The sequence below is a fragment of the Homalodisca vitripennis genome, chromosome 7 (assembly GCF_021130785.1).
Source record: "Homalodisca vitripennis isolate AUS2020 chromosome 7, UT_GWSS_2.1, whole genome shotgun sequence".
Classification (NCBI taxonomy): domain Eukaryota; kingdom Metazoa; phylum Arthropoda; class Insecta; order Hemiptera; family Cicadellidae; genus Homalodisca; species Homalodisca vitripennis.
The window spans coordinates 25,109,127-25,126,105 of NC_060213.1; the positions used below are offsets into that span (position 1 = coordinate 25,109,127).

The window sequence follows — 16,979 nt, forward strand, 5'->3', positions numbered from 1 at the left end:
CCAAAGCAGCTTATTATGCTCTTGTCGAATCCCATATCAGATATGGAATACTATCTTGGGGAGGAACATCTGAGTGCAACATGAATAAAGTTTTAGTCCTTCAGAAAAAAGCAGTCAGAGCACTTGCAAACCTGAATCATGCAGACAGCTGCAGAGATGCCTTCAAGTCACTGAAGCTCCTAACCGTAACAGCACTTTATCTTCTTGCAGCAGTCATTTACACCGACCAGATGGACTTTCCCAGGAATGAAGACATTCATTCATACAATACACGAGGAGCATTAAACTACCCTCTTCCTACCCATCGGACAACACATTTTAGTAAAAAACCATCCTACCTGGGCCGTAAAGTTCTAAACTCACTTCCACAAAAACCTCAAAAACCTCAGAGGAAATGAACTGAAGAGACGTCTCCAGGACTTGGCTAGTGGAACGACCTGTCTACACTATCAACGAATTCTACAATATTGTAAAGCAAGAGACATAAAATATATCATTTAATTTCTGTTGACGCCATTGTATTTCCTTGAAGAAACTACAAATAAAGATTCTTGTCTATTGTCTATTGTCTAGATGATTGGAAAGAAGCCAGTCAGATCAGCTCAGCCTGATCAGTAATTGTGAGAAGACAAGAAGTGGATCAGGCAGTCTCCATTTGCGTGCATACTTCAATAGGTACAGCACAAGACAATGAGAGAAGGTGGCTGTGATAGACAATCTAATTGAGCCAAATCAAAGATGCTCAATTTTCTAAACAATTTTTCTGTCTTTGTTGTACACAATTACAATAGTAATCAGTTGTGTAAGGTCAACTAACTAATAAACACCTTATTCAATATAGTCCACACTTAAGTACAGTCCGAAATAGTTAACCGACATGCCAGCAGATTTCACCACATGGCGTCATGGGATGTTTCCATGTGACGGATGTAATGTGACAAACTGTTACTGGTGATAATTTTGGATGACAGTTAGTATCCGATAAGCCACCCTAAAGGGTTAAATGGCGGTTATGTTGCAGGAGAAGAGGCACGGAACCCAAGTCGAGCGATCCCCGTCTCGATAATCGTCTCTCTGCTGATCATATTCTTGGCGTACTTTGGCGTCTCCTCCGTGCTGACATTGATGTGGCCCTATTACCTTCAGGATGTGGGAGCACCACTGACTCATGTCTTCACGGAACTGGGCCTAGACTGGGCTAACTGGGTGGTCACCATTGGTGGTCTGCTTGGTCTTAGTGCCAGGTGTGAATTCACAATATCATGGCATAAAATAGTATTGAACATTATCAGTTTCAGAATAAAGACTACGTTTTCAAAAATCTGCAAATTCTACCCATTAACAACCTTTTGTCTCCTAGCATTTTTCAAAAAGAGCGGTAGTAGTGTAATTGAAAATTTGTTTCATGGTACTTGAAGCACTGACAGTTTTTTTTCTTTTTTTTTACTAAAAGTATACAAATCTTTTTTGCAAAAATGTTTGTATACTTAGGTCCAAAGTGCTTCAATCTTTTACCTGATAATATAAAACGAATTGCTAGTTTTAAATTTTTTTCCAAAAAGGTAAAAGTTTGGCTCAACAATATTGACCAATTAGGTATTTTTACTGTCTCTTGTTTCCTAACTTTGTCTATTTAGCTTATGATCTAAGTTCTCATTATGTTTTGTTATCCACAGGTCAAAGATGGAAATAAAATATATTCTTATTCTTTTACACTCTAACTTGCGAACACACTAATGATAATAAAAATCATCCCTATTTATATATACAACAATAAGTCGTTTTAGTAATGTTCTACTAGAAAAATATTTGAGTCTATAGAGAATTCAACAATTTGATTATTTAGTAGTGGTTAAATATAATAAAACATTTGAGGTATCCAAATTAGTTTTGAATTTAAAAGTCTTATTTATGATCTTTTAAGGCGTTCTGTTGGCAACCCTGAGTACTAGATATTCAAAAGGCTTGTCTGCTTTTATCTGTGTATCTTGGATGTTTAGGTTTGTGAAAAAACACATATTATTCAATGATCCTCAAAAGATAAAATTTTGCATGGGATTTGAAGTAACGATTCAAATAATTCATTCATTAAAAATGTATAGAAGAGTAATGGTGCTGTTTCATTAACATGTTCACAACATCAGCATTTTTCCGAACTTTTTTATTTGCCATAGAATTTTTCAATAATAATGGCAAAAAAACCATTCAAAGTATAACAAGAAAGATGTGTAGACTTCACAATTTAGCACCAAAACAATTATTTCATTAATTTTTTAAAAATTTTTCTCCGTGTATCCCAAGGGGTACCTAAAAATATTAATTTACCTTAAAAATTAAGCAATCGTACGCCCAACGGGGTACATGATAGTCTGGGGTATTTATTTAAGCGCGGGATCAAATTTAACAAACTACAAAGACAGGCAAACAATAAAAACGCAATAATGAAATGCATAGCAATGTGTACCTCATCGGGTACACAACGGCAGTTGTGAAAGATCTCGTGTGCCCGATGGTGTACAAGTCGTGAACGTGTTAACAATAATTTGTACTCTTGCAACCTTGTATTCTTAGCTTAAAATATCATTTTGATCCAAAATTGTAAGAAAAGAGGAATCTTTTTCTTTCAAGATTTTTATATATTAATAAGCTGAAATGTGAATAACGCTTTATTTGAAATGTTAAAAATTAGATTTAGTAAATAATAAGTGATAACTTAAATTTTATTACACAGTTACACATGTGTTTACCAAAATATGATTTTAAAAGTAATAACTTCCATTTTTTCAGACAATTACACATTTTTTTCCAGTATACCTTATTCAGTGCTTGACAACTCTGGTGGTTTTAGATGTAATTTTAGATATCATTAAAAATATAATTAGAATGTTATGAAATTATTTAATACGTATCAAAAAACTTTTCTTTCTCTTCTTTTTATCTTTCTTTCCTTCCTTTTTTCATGAACTAATTATATCATCACCTGACAAAGAGGATAGATTTCAATACTTGAAACGTAGTATTTTACAATTTGTAATGTATAACGAAGATAAATGCCCGAAATCCTACTATCATTTCAAACCTTCCATCGTCATTAACAAACTTTATTATAAACAAACTTATATTTTATATACAAAATTATTTATTATGTACTATATTATGTTTATGTTTTATATTTAATTTAATACTGCAAAGAAGAAACCATAAGTACAGGTATCTGTATTGGGTATGTTTCAACAGTGGTACGATCATTTGTACTTTGTCGGCTGTGTTTTTTTGTTTGTTACAGTGACCAGTTGTGTATTTGCTTCCTTTTGACACATTCTGTCATGTTGGTTTGCGTTTTTGTTGTAATCTTAATATCCCGCCTCAATTACACTGCCACATTGTTTGTTAGAGGTACTCTGCATTCATTCGTCATGCCCTGCTACCATAATCAACAAAAACAGTAGTGAGAAATATATTTTACGTGTTGATTTTTGTGACTAGAGAATCAGGTTATTTCTGAAAATGCGAGTGTCAATCATAATTTAAAAAAAGACAAAGTCCCACCTGGAGATTTACTTCGAGAATGATCTCTTATGTGTATTCTAAACCGTATTGTGTACACACCTGTAATTTTATGTTTTGTATGTCCTCAGCCTGATTGGAGGGATGTTTCCTCTACCAAGGGTGCTGTACGCCATGTCGAAAGATGGACTACTGTTCAAGTTCTTGAGCCGTGTTCACCCTAGATTCAAGACACCCTTCGTCGCAACAATCTTATCTGGGATCTTAATAGGTGAACTCTTTGGGTGTTCCGAAATTCTCTCAATAAATCCTTAAGCTATGTTTTCATCTGTGTATAGTGTACTTGAGTAGGGGAAATTCAATTACTGGATTTTTTTTATAATTTACAGTTAAATTTTTAAGGAAAAACAGTCAGCAATAGCGGTGAGAGTTACTACTTACGTAATCCCAACTATATTGATTCAAAGTATTGTTATCAAATGATTTCTAGAAAAGATGATTGTGAAAAAATATTTGTAGAAAGTGAACAAATAGCATTAGCGGTTATCTGAGATATATTTTTGTACTTTCTTACATGTGTTTTTTATACAATACAATACAATTTTCTTTATTGTGCATTTGTTAAGAATTACAATTGTGTCATAAATACATAAAAGTATATGTTATTTTTCAGTATTTTCAAAAAATTCCTTTAATGAGTAGATCGGTCTTTTGATCAGCCACTTCTTTCGCTCCTGGTGCAGTTTATTGCCAGTCAGGTCTCTCAGGCAGTCTGGTAGGTGGTTCCTCAGTTTACTGCCTGCATAAGACGGTTTTTTCTCCCCGAGAGTAGTTCGATGTACCGGAAGGACCAGTTTGGAGCCATGACGAGTGTTATAGTGGTGTAGATCATGGTTTCTAATAGAGTTTATTTCATCTACATGCTTTATGGTTTCAAGTATGTAGAGAGTCACCACTATGAGGATTCCTAGTTTGGTAAAAGCTGGTCTGCAAGTCTGTAGAGGGTCAAGATTAGCAAGAATCCTTATAGCTTTCTTCTGAAGAACAAGGATTCGGTTATTATTTTTGATCTAAACACAAATTCAAACCTACTCACAAATAACACTCTTTATAACAGTGACAATTCATCACAAAGCCATCTAGTTTTTTACTTATGGCAGAAGTTTGTATCTCTGTGACATTACATAAGCCTACCACGTAAGTTAATCACATTCTGGATAGCACACAACGTGATAAAGAACTGTTGCTGCAAAGCTGATTCTGGTTACTGATATGTCTGTTTACAGCTAAAGTAAACAATAAACGAGTTACACAAGTTTTACACAAACAATTATATTTTTAACTCAGTGGAGTTCAATTTTTATAGAGTTCCTAGAGTGTAAATCTGAACATAAATCTTTCTTTCATACTGTTTCCCAATAAATATCCTCAAGCAATCAAAAATTATTACAAGATTATCCTACTAATTATCGCTCAAATTAGGACTCTGCTACCGTTTAAGCTATACATCTACATTCAGAGATTCGTAAAGGGTTAAAACACTCGATCGTTATGACTCCTGAATTCTAAGGAAACAGGATTTTTCCAGTCATTTGCTACTGTTCAGTGATACAAAATATCATCATAAAAATTCTTGTAAGCGGAATATTGACACGTACAGGTGACAACTATGGTTCTAGAATGAATTATATGGAACTGTAACGCTCACATCATGATTTGCCGATGATTGTTCCAGGTACGATGGCTTTCATGTTCAGTCTCAAGGACCTGTTTGATCTCATGTCCATGACCTCCCTAGTGGGCTATAACCTCGTTTCCATTTCCGCCCTCGTTCTCAAGTAGGTGTCACACTCTACCTAGAGCTGATAAGGGTACATGGAATGGTTATATCAGAACCTTACATTTTCAAAATTAGTACCGATTCCTGATCTTTAGGCTTCACATGGAAATGATCAGTTGAAATTTGAAACTGAGAAGACATTATGTGAAATTTATGGTATTTAATGACAACAACAGCGAAACATACATATCATTGTAATCTCTGAGCATCGAAATTACTTTTAAGTCAGCTGGGTTGTCAGTTAAAATGTCATACATATCTATTTATTTTTAATAAACTGAATGGAAATAGTCAAGAAAAATCTAAAGTAAAGAATTATAAAAAATATATCCCTTATCATTATTTCGATATAATAAAATATCAACAATAAGATAACTGTTGGTTAGATTTCTTTTTCTTCATGTTTACAAAATGTTTGCATACATTTTTACTGGTAACATATTCACAATACGTATACGTTTTGGAAGGATTACTGGAATCTATCCCTTGTAACTAACAAAAAACTTTTTTCTTAACTTTAACTATATATTTCTAATATTGTTTTTACTCACATAACACAAAGTAGTAATATGGTATTTATAGTTCACCATATTTGTATAACTTTAATAATACAACATTGGTTGCATTCTTTATCCATTGAGAACATTGAGATGGTAATGTCCATACAATACAGCTGAACAACTTGTCCTAGCCACTTGATGTTTGCCCACGTCACCTCTTTTATCTCTTTTCGGATGACTTTTTCATTTGACAAACAACATCGAATTCCTTATAACTAAGCAAATAATTTTATTTCAGTTTTCTTTACATTTAATTCAACAGTCTCCTATAATATTTACGTATGTATTTTTACAAATTAAATACTAATACAGTCCATAGCCAATTATTATTTTTAACAACTCAAGATTGTGCACAGACCACACCCCATGCAAGCTTATTACTAGAGATCACTAAATCTAATCCTTTTAGAAGAGTAACCTTATTTATACAAAATTTTTTGGAATAGTTTTCTGTTCGTATTGTATTTATGTCATTGTATATTTTTGGGGAGTAAAGCTGTTTACTCATTGAGATGATTAAAATTATGGGATAATTAATATTAGTTTCACATTCTTTTTTATTCAAACACAATTAAATAGCTTCTACTTAAAAGAGATATTTTATAATATTTAGAAGTTAAACGCACAAATAAACATAATAAGTCACTACTTTGATTTCTGTTTAGTTACTAATTAATTGTGATTTGACCCAAAATCAAAACTTAACATTTTTATCATCTCAAACAAGAATTTTTCACCTGTGATTTGTGCTGTTTGGTTCAATATCTGAAAGTAAAATTTTTTTAACATAAACAAAATGTTTTCTTCAATTTTTTATATGAACAAGAGAAAGTGAGGATAAAAAACTAAATTAAAATAAATAATTGTCTAAAAAATTGACTTTTTATATTATCATAACTGATAGATACTTTGTATTATTTTAATATGAAAAATACTAACCAAAGCTTGTATCAAATTGATGATGGGGCTTAAAAAATAATGTAACGAAAAAGCATACTTGTAAAGTACGGCCATCTTATCCGACCAACTACGGGACCAAGGCTTGGTTGGATGTATCTGCAATCACAAAAAATTGGAAAACTCGGTTAAAGCAAAAATCGCCATTATGTTGGTTATAAAATTTCACAAGACTAATGTTATTTTTATATAAAGAATGGTGTTTTGTATTTACTTTGCTCATTGTATGGAAAATCGACAAACTATTATATATTACACTTGCAAAAATGGTTCTCAACAAACTGTGACACTATATAAAGTACTGTACAAGAGATGACTTTTAGTAACTTGTTAATTGTTATTTCGCTGGGTGCAGCTAAAATTAGATGTGACTCATTTCCTAGAACAGCAATGGTTAAGCCGATGGATGGATTAGAGATCGGTCAAGAGGATACCTACTGTATATGGTGTATTATTATTAGTATGGTTGTGGTATTGCAGATACCGCACGGAGGCAGAGCGTCAACTACAGGAATTTACTTCAGACTCAGAGAGTTCACCTCTGCTGCAGTCTTCAACCTTCAAGAGGTTCACCCAACCTTTTGAGACAAAAGGCAAAGGTCCTCACAAGTCTCCTTTTGCAAGTACTGGGTTCACCGTCTTCATTCTCAGTAAGTAGCTCTTGTGCAAATAAATGTGAGAATGCTATTTTTTTTAATTATCTCTAAATGTACAATGACTCAATAATAAAGAGACAATCTGATCCAGGGAATTGGTAAAACAAATTTAAGGTGGCATCACTGGAATGAGCATTGATTTGCTGATGAGGCCACGTAATGATGGAAAGTCCATTAAAAATTCCACGTTGGTTGAACGCTCTGTGATTTATTTTGTACTCGATGAAGACGAACAACCAGCAAATTTACTCTAAAATTGAACAAATTATACGGTGAAAGTTGTGTGAAATGCAAAAATCTCTTTCTATAAATAGATATAATATTGAAATATAATTGAGACTCATAAATTTATGAACACTGTTGTGGCCGTACAGTTCAAGTTTCCAACTTCCTCTCTGGCAACTTGAACTGATTGTGTACAATAAACAGCAAACACTACTTAAATATCAGCTGGAGCTAGCAAATCAATTTACAAACATGTAACGAATCTCGGGGAGAGATGTGATTCTTCAGCCTATCATCAATGTCTGCCATTAAAAAAAAATTTTTTAAGAAGCCAATCCCCTTTTAAGCCTTATTCTGTCCGTCCTCATGGGCCACGGGCCTGTGCGGGAATCTTATCAAACAGAATAAGGGGGAGAGTCGATACAGTACAAGGTCGATGGTACTGATAGAACCTGCGCTATCTCTAACTCAGACTCAAAGTCCAAAGTCAGACCGCTCGGCCATCGGCACTCCCCCACTCCCATTATGCTTCTCAACTATCACAAGAAACCATGAATAATAAAAATAGATTGTGAGATACCGCCTCATTTCCCTCCACAGTTTTTTAATTTACCACCATCTGATTTTCACTTGTTGACTTTATATTACTAAAAGATCTGTTACATGGGAAGAAGTTCAAAAACAGTGGTATGTCAAAACCTTAGTAGAGAATTGCCTGAAACATCAAAACAAAGACTGCTTTGCAACAGGTACAAAAAACTACTCATTAGGACAAGTGCTTCATTGTTAGTAGTGATTATGTCAATGAAGTAAAGTTACATTTTTTAAAAGTACACATTTATTTCTTTAGACCAGTTTGTCTCTAAATGATGTTAGACTCTCATCTTTATTATGTAACATTGTACTTTACAATATTATAGTAAAACTGAGCTTTCCTAGAGGCCATGACATATGATGAAGATATATTACTTTGAAAATGTTAAAAAATAACATTTCAGGCTATATTAATTTTTCACCACTTTTATTTATGAATTGATTACTTTTGGATTTTCCTTTTACCCTTTAATGATTGTAGATTTAGTCCAATACACAAAAATTAAAGGTTACCTCATGTAGCACTCGCTGAATATCAGCATATGTCTGTTCATTTGCATTCTTGCCATTGCGAACAGGTCATAGGACATGTCAAAAACTGGACAATATTTTTCAAATGTAAAATCATTAAAATAAATTCAAAATAAAAAAATTCCTTGATACATAATGAAACCATTTTTATAAAGGGCCTTCTACAATGTACATCATAGGATATCGGAACGTAAGATTTTGGTCCAATGGTATCCTTATGTTAAAGAAACTTGGTATCCTTACATCATCAATGTACTGTGACAGAGAGAAGTGAGGAACGGTGTGTCTTGTTTGTTGCAGCTGTGGCGTGTGGACTCTTGGCGTTCACTCTGGCCTCTATGCAGAATGTTGCCTCGGTTCTCACCCTGTCTCCTTCTTCCTCTTTTTCTTCTTCTACGATGTCTCCTTACTTTGCTTACATTTTGGTGCTGATCATCGCTTTCATCCTCATCATGTTCAAGAGGATACCTGACCACTCAACTTCTACAAAGCATCCAAAAAAGTTCCAGGTGCATTGATGAGTACATATCAACCTTCAGTATAACGTTTGTTTGTATGATTTGTAATTAAAATTCACCATAACCTACAGTTATTCATTTACTGACAAATGACGTTTTTCTAAAAATTTTGAATTTAGGAACACGAATTGGTCTAGCTCATAAATCAGAAGTGTAATACAAAATTACTACTGTGAATAATTGAACTGCTCCATTATAAAGTTTGGGTTTTCAAGACTGAAAATGTGAACAAAATAGGTTGTGTTCTAGAGTAACGTGCTAAAATATCAACAGATTCGGAACTTTTTCCACTCCAAATTTTTAGAATATCTTTCCTCTGTCAGGTGTACTTAATTTTAAGACTAAACCACATTAAATCAGTTTGTAAAAAACCTAAACAGTGATACTTTTAACATTATATCTGATATAGCATGTATCATAAGGTCAACAACAAAATGTTTCATGAATACACTTATTTTGGAGTGGTTAATGTATAACATCATTTTTATTACAAATGAGGCATTCTGGTTAACTCTAAATGGTCATGTTTACGTCATATGTGAAAGCCCCATAATATTGTCCATCAGTTCCATCAATTTTCACCATTCATGCCCAGTCTCATCTTTCTCATCATGTCATTCTTTGTCATCAAGATCATACCTGAATTTGACAAGATCAATTGACTTTGCATACAAAACATTGACAAGATATAATTATTATTCATATATTGTAATTTTGTGTTCACAACAAAAGGATTTCTTTAAAAACTAGTGGGATGAAGGCAAAGTGTTTCTCTGAAAATCCTTCATGTAAGTTAGACAAAATTATTTATTAAGACAAATAATACTAAAACAACACATTACATATAAAATTAAATCAACTAATGTCTTTTACTGTAGCTTAAAACGCTGTGTCAGGTTTAAAACAAAAATTTGGCATTACAGATAGTAACTTATGACTTGCCCCGACATCCGTGAAGTGTGTATACTTTTTTTGGGTTTACTGGCCACATGATTATCCGAACACCTGTTACTTCAGAATTACATTGTTCAATAATATCGCAATCAATTATACATTGTTTCTAGTTTGTTGTTTTCGTATTTTGGAGTTCTGTGACATTAAAAATTGTATTCCTTAGGTTTTTAGCTTTTCAATTAATATGGGACGAGACACTATGTCAAAGGTGTGGAGTAGATAAAGTAAAACGCCTATTACTTTTTCTCCTCTATCTAATGCATCAACAATGTTTTTAATAAACTGAACGCCTGCAGTTGCATTTCTACCATAAAGAAAAAACTCACTCTTCTTCTAGAGTTCACTTGGATTGGTGTTGTGAATCCATGCCACTCCTTGTCCAATAAATTATTTGACTCCAAGTACTTGAGTAGTTGATTACACACTATTCTTTCAAATATTTTTGAAAATGATTGAAGCAGTGAAACTGGTCTGTAACATGTACCGGTCTTTGACATTTTCTCTTTTAATCATAGAAATTATGTTTTGGAAATACAATGGTATGAGTGTGGAGTTGATTAAATGTACTAATGAGTTTAAAAAATATATTACTGATTTTTTTTACTAGACTCATTGGTATTTAATTTACCCCAGGTGAATATTTATTTTTGAAAGAAGAAATTACTTGAACGTCAAGTTCTGATATAATAAAAATTTTCATTTTGTCTTTAATTTGAAAACCTCACATTGTTTGGGTGGCATAATATTGGGTATTGTTAAATTATAGACAGATTCAACAAAAAGAACTTGTTGAATGTTTCACTGACCTTCAATGGATTATTTATTACCCTACCTTCATGCATACTACTACTACTTATTACTTTATAAGCATATACCTCTTCCTGTCTTCGACCTGATTACATTCCAAGTTGCTTTAAATTTAAAAGGATTTTTAATTTTATTGGATATTTACTTTTTTAAGAATCTATTAAAGCTTGATTAAGAACAATCTTTTTTTCTTCTAATTTCTTCCTTTAAAGCAAGTTTCTTTGTCAACCTAAATTCTTTTTTGAGCTCAACTATTTCAAGTTTTAAACTATTTAGTTCATTTAACCCATTTTTTCTCTTTTGTTGATTGTTCAGATATGAGTTTTCTTGAAAGTAGACTTTCAAACTTTTTGCTCGACACAGAAATAGCTTAACTAAATACAATATTTTTCTAACCCCGTTTGTAAAACAACTAGTAAAATAAATTGGAAACGCACTTTGGGGAATTCTTGAAAATAGAGTATATTTTATAAAGTTTTAGGGAAAAGCTTGTTCTTTAACCAAAAAACACCTTGACATTTTTTGCAATTCAACCAAATTATGCTTGTACTTGGCTGTAAAAATCTTTTGGAATTTATAATTTAAATAGTTAAGTAATAATATGTACTATGTATCCGTTTTATTTATTTTCTATCTTTCCATAGTTCAGCATTAGAATTTTAAGAATTATATTGTCAAGTGAGGGACACTAACGTAATTTATTGTCCAGACGCCTGGCTCGCCGTTTACTCAAACTTTCAACATATTTGTCAACATCTACCTCATGTGCCATATTGATCTGTCCATCTGGTATCGTCTGCTTATCTTGCTTGCAGCAGGTAACACTCATATTTCTTTTTTACAGATTAAATTATTATTTAGCTACTTTGGTATTATCCGGAGGCGACTATTTTTGTAAGAGTTTTTCTTATGAAAGACCTAAAACAACTACTTTGTCAGAAAGAACAGATTTTATTTGATTTACTATGAAAATTACATGTCATTATGAAGATTGTTTCTTGTTTTCTACCTGCTAAAAGGAAGCAATGTTTGGCTTGTCATACTTGTTATTATGGGATATAAGTAGGTATAAATTAGATTGCAATCATAAATATGTTACTAGTAGTACTGAAGTTAAAGATAATCTTTACAACCGCTCACATGATCTGAGCTTGAATTTAGGTACTATCGCATGGGGTTTTTTTTGCCAAAAGCGTGAAAGTTTGGGTGATGCCACCGAAGTTTGCACTGATGGTTAGGGGCATTTTCCAATCAGTACTTTCTCAACCTCAAATTACATCCCAAATCGTCCAACTTTTCCGATGTCAGATCACGTTGGAAGATCTGACTTCGGGAAAGTACCGATTGGAAATGCCCTTAACCATCAATGCGGGCTTCGGTGGAGCAATTTTGGAAAAAAATAGAAACATCCCTCGAGATAGCACCTAAATTCAAGCTCAGATTAAGTAAGCACTTGTTAATTTTTTATATTTGTGATCCGTACGTTTGTATTTACCTACTTTTATAGCCCTATTTTAACAGATAGTAGATAGGAACAGAGTGGCTTTCTTGGGATTCACTTTCTTTTTGGAGTTTTGTACATATTATAAATAAAACAAATTACCAAGTGCTTACTTAATCTAAGCTTTAATGGTAGTATTGTCTCAAAGGATGTTTTTCTTTTTTCACCACAAGTGTGGGCCACCGAAGGCTTCACTGATGGCCAGAGGCATTTCCGATCGGTACTTTCCCGACCTCAGATCATGTGCCAGATCGTTCAACATGATCTAACATCGGAAAAGTTTAACTTTAGTACTACTAGTAACACACTTACGATAACCTAATCTAAATCTACTTACATTGTGTAATGAGAAAGAGTAGATAGTGATATAGTGGCCTCCGTATAATACGAAGGAACCAATATTTCTCTATTTGCAGCCATACCGTAGTAAACATAGTTTAGAAATGTTTTATTTATCCAAATATCAATGTCACTGTAGTTGCTATAGTGTAACGTCTCAATTTATTAGAATATTAGTGCAATTGGTAGAAATGAACCTCATAGTATGGAAACAAGTTTACGTTCAAGACCTACTTGAGACTGTTTGTATTTTATTCTGAAAATAAAAAAGCTTTTACAATAAGTCAATCTGTAACGTAAATGATGTATTTTTGTTATGTTATTACTCCACATTATAGGGTTATCTTTATGTTAGAATTATTATTGGTAAACTAAAACCCTTTTTTTGAAAATTAATCTTATTTCATACACGTGTTTTGGTATAAACCATCTTTAGTGTGTACATTAACCTCTCTGTTAATGTACAGTGAAATGAAATAAAATTAATTATTGGTGGTTATATTGGTACGAGTTGAATGACCATTATATTTCAAACACAAAAGTGGAGTGTATTTGCCGGGACCGTTAGAATGAGGTGATTCGCCACATAAGGGCATGGTTGCTGAGGCAGCCTCGGATTGGTTGAAGGCATCGCACGAGAGTAGGGATATATGTCTGACACAACAAGGGCAATAATAGTTAGTTGGGAAATGGGAAGGAACGTTTGAGAGAGAAGTACGCCAGAAGTACACAACACAGAGCTACAACAAATGATACAACAACTGGTATTCTGTAATCTTCTCGTGTTTATTCAGCTCCATTAGTAAGTTGTAAGGGTTAGTGGCCAATATCATATACGTGATGCTGGTTTGCCTAGGTCTAGAGAAATCTTCTCGCAAACAATTGACCATGTTCTTCATATCGAATATAGTGTTTTTAATATCTGTGTGATGTTGTCAGGTTTGGTGATATACTTCATTTATGGGCTGCGACACAGCAACGAGAACCAAAACAGAACACTTTCCCAGGTCGAATACGAGAAACTACAGTACATTGAGGAAATCCAGTCTGGAGAAGTGAGCACAGCTCGAGTCATCAATAGTCAAGTCGTCGACGCTCAACACGTGAATCTAGGCGTTACTGTAGTTAGGATTTGATCCATCCACCTCAAGTGTTCATCATACTTGGTCATTAGGATAAGTTTATTGCATTCCTTAGTAGAGGCTGCTGTATATTGGACCAAACATCTTTGGTCGTCAGATTTTTTCATCCCAATATCTCTCAATTTGTGATATGCCATCAAACAAGTGCAGTAATATAGAATATTAACGTTTCGTAATAACAAAAGTAAACTGCAAATGTGTAATCATACATAGGTTGTTTGTTATTGACGATTGAAGGTTTGAAAGAATAATAGGATTTTGGACATATGCCATCGTTATATGTTGCAAAATTTATAGCACTACGTTTCAATAATTGCAATATGATCTCTATCTCAGGTGAAATGCTAACCTAACACATAACTAAAATCTAGGTTAAAGTACACAAATCATACCAGAGCTGATTGGAATCCGTCCAGGCATTGTCACTGCACAGGAAGTCAGACGCGAGGATGAGAAGTCGAGCTCACAATCATCACACCAGCACATGCGTAAATGGGATACTAACAAGAAAATCAATGTCGCCACCTTCTTTGCATCGCACCATGTCACCTGAAATAATGGGACAGGAAGGCGATGGTCAGGAGGGAGAAGGATAAAGGCAGCTGCTTCCGGTCCTATGTTTTGGTCCTAGACCTTAGTATCATGGTGCATATATGAATTTTGTTGGTAGTTTTGTTTAGTTGTTAAATTTGTTCATTCCATTGAATCTTTCATGTTTGCTTAGTCCAATTGCAAGAGTTTTCATCCATTTTATTTGTCAAGAATTGAGAATAAATTAACACGTTCACGACGACGTTCTCTCGGGTACACACGATCTTTCACAACTGCCGTTGTGTACCCAATCGGATACACACCAGGCTTTCTGTAGCCCTACGGGGTACACGTTAATATACATTTCCCTATTGCGTTTTTATTGTTTTACTGTCTTGGTGGTTTGTTAAATTTGATCCCGCACTTAAATAAATGCCTCAGACTGTCATGTACCCCATCGGGGGCACAATTGCTTAATTTTTAAAGTAAATTAATTTTTTTAGGTACCCCTTGGTGTACACGGGGAAAAATTGAAAAACATAATGAAATAATTGTTTTTGTGCAAAATCGTGAGCCTACGTACCTTTATTTTTATACTTAAGACGTTTGACATAAAAAGACTTTTGCCATTATTTTTTAAAATTTCACGGCAAATAAAAAAGTACTGAAAAAAGCTGTTGTCGTAAACGTGTTAACAGGAGGTAACTGAGAATTAAGAAATATAGTAGCTAATAAAAACAAATGTGTAATAAGCTACATGTCAGAGAGAGCAGACATCTGGTTGGGCTGGCATGTGTTCAATAAGCAAACAGAAAACGATTAATTTTTAACGGTTTTCACTCAATCAGTTCAGCTTATGATTTATTTTCTAATGAAATTGTGTTCGCATAGTTTTGAAGCAGTCTAGCAGCACATTTCAATGACTGAAAATAGTGGTGCTAATAAAAGTCTTTCTGAATTATATTATATGAATACTGTGATTATGGAAGGTTGTGCGTCTTACCTGCCACTTTAAGGTTTTGTTGATCAGAAAATAATGAGCTAGTCAACTTCTATATTATTTAAGCAGTGCTTTTTTCTTGTATTTAGACAATATATCTGTTACTTTTCTTCTTCGGGTTATTATTAAGATTGAACTTGTTGTTTGATTGTTTGTAAACTTAACTTTAGTTATTTCAATTTCAGAAATAAAATTTTAATGACACAATATCGTTTTGACAAAATTACTTAACATTGTGTGTTTGCATGTTTAAAAATGTATATATATCTTAATTTGCATATTAAAAAGTCCTTGATAATATAGTCAGTTTGGTTCTTTTTTTCTTGTTTAAAGGTAATTTTGTCAACAAGTAGGATTTAGTTTGAAAAGAATTAGAAGTTAGTCAAATAGGAAAATGGTTGAATAGTTGTTTATTTAATTTTTTTGTTCAATTATTCTTTCATGCAATGATACAATTCAAATTAAATTTTCCAAAAACTAATTAAAATTCTTCCTGTGAAAATCAAATTGAATTTTTACAACTTAATTACTAGTGTTGTGTGTTTTTTTTAGTTAATTACTAGTGTTGTTGTTGTTAGTTACATATACAATGTAAAGTCTACCCTGTCTGTTTATCTTAAAATATGTACATAATTAATTATCCAGTACATCAAAATTAGTAGTTAATCTACTAGTGTTACTGCATGGCCCAGTCATCATATTAATGTTTTAAAGAAATAATATAAACAAATGCTAGACACACACAAGAACACAACTAAAACAAAATTAAAGTAAAAGACAAGAATTTACTGCTTGTAGAAACCTGGAATTTGCCAAGCACAAGTAACAGGGCAACAAAATCTAGTAATTAATGTTCACTGCAAACTCACTCTGGTTGAAAGTTTATTTTATTTACCATATCCAGTATTCAGTTGCTATTTCAACTCTGTAGATTCAACCAAATTCCTTGGTCTTGAAATTGACACTACTCTTTCTTGGCATCAGCAGATCAAATTTTTACTACCTCGCTCAGTAAAGCTTATTTTGTATTGTTGACATGTTGACTTCATCTTCATCTGTTGACAGTCATATGACAGGTTTACTTTGTGTACTTCCACTCACTCATCTCTTATAGCCTTGTACTTTGGGGAAATTCTATGGAATCACTGAGGGTCTTCAGAATGTAGTAGAGTTTGAACCACATTTGTTTTTTTAATTTGGGACCAAGGGAAACCTGTAAGTAAGCAACACCTGAAAATACTCAAATCCTTCCACTTCCTTATTTTTTACTCTCCAATTTTTTTTTTTTTTTTTTTTTTTTTTTTTTTTTTTTTTTTT

At 33.1% G+C, this 16,979-nt stretch overlaps 1 protein-coding gene across 1 annotated transcript in view; it reads left to right on the forward strand.

The window, feature by feature from the left end:
• The window catches only part of LOC124365703 (high affinity cationic amino acid transporter 1-like), a 38,480-nt gene extending 22,611 nt beyond the window's left edge, over positions 1–15,869 (forward strand). The window contains exons 7-13 of the mRNA XM_046821640.1: positions 1,022–1,244; positions 3,639–3,778; positions 5,243–5,345; positions 7,345–7,514; positions 9,171–9,379; positions 11,859–11,967; positions 13,929–15,869. Coding sequence (XP_046677596.1) covers positions 1,022–1,244; positions 3,639–3,778; positions 5,243–5,345; positions 7,345–7,514; positions 9,171–9,379; positions 11,859–11,967; positions 13,929–14,125 — 1,151 coding nt within the window. The 3' untranslated portion in view covers positions 14,126–15,869. The remainder of the gene's footprint in view (positions 1–1,021; positions 1,245–3,638; positions 3,779–5,242; positions 5,346–7,344; positions 7,515–9,170; positions 9,380–11,858; positions 11,968–13,928) is intronic.
• The last annotated feature ends 1,110 nt before the right edge of the window (positions 15,870–16,979 follow it).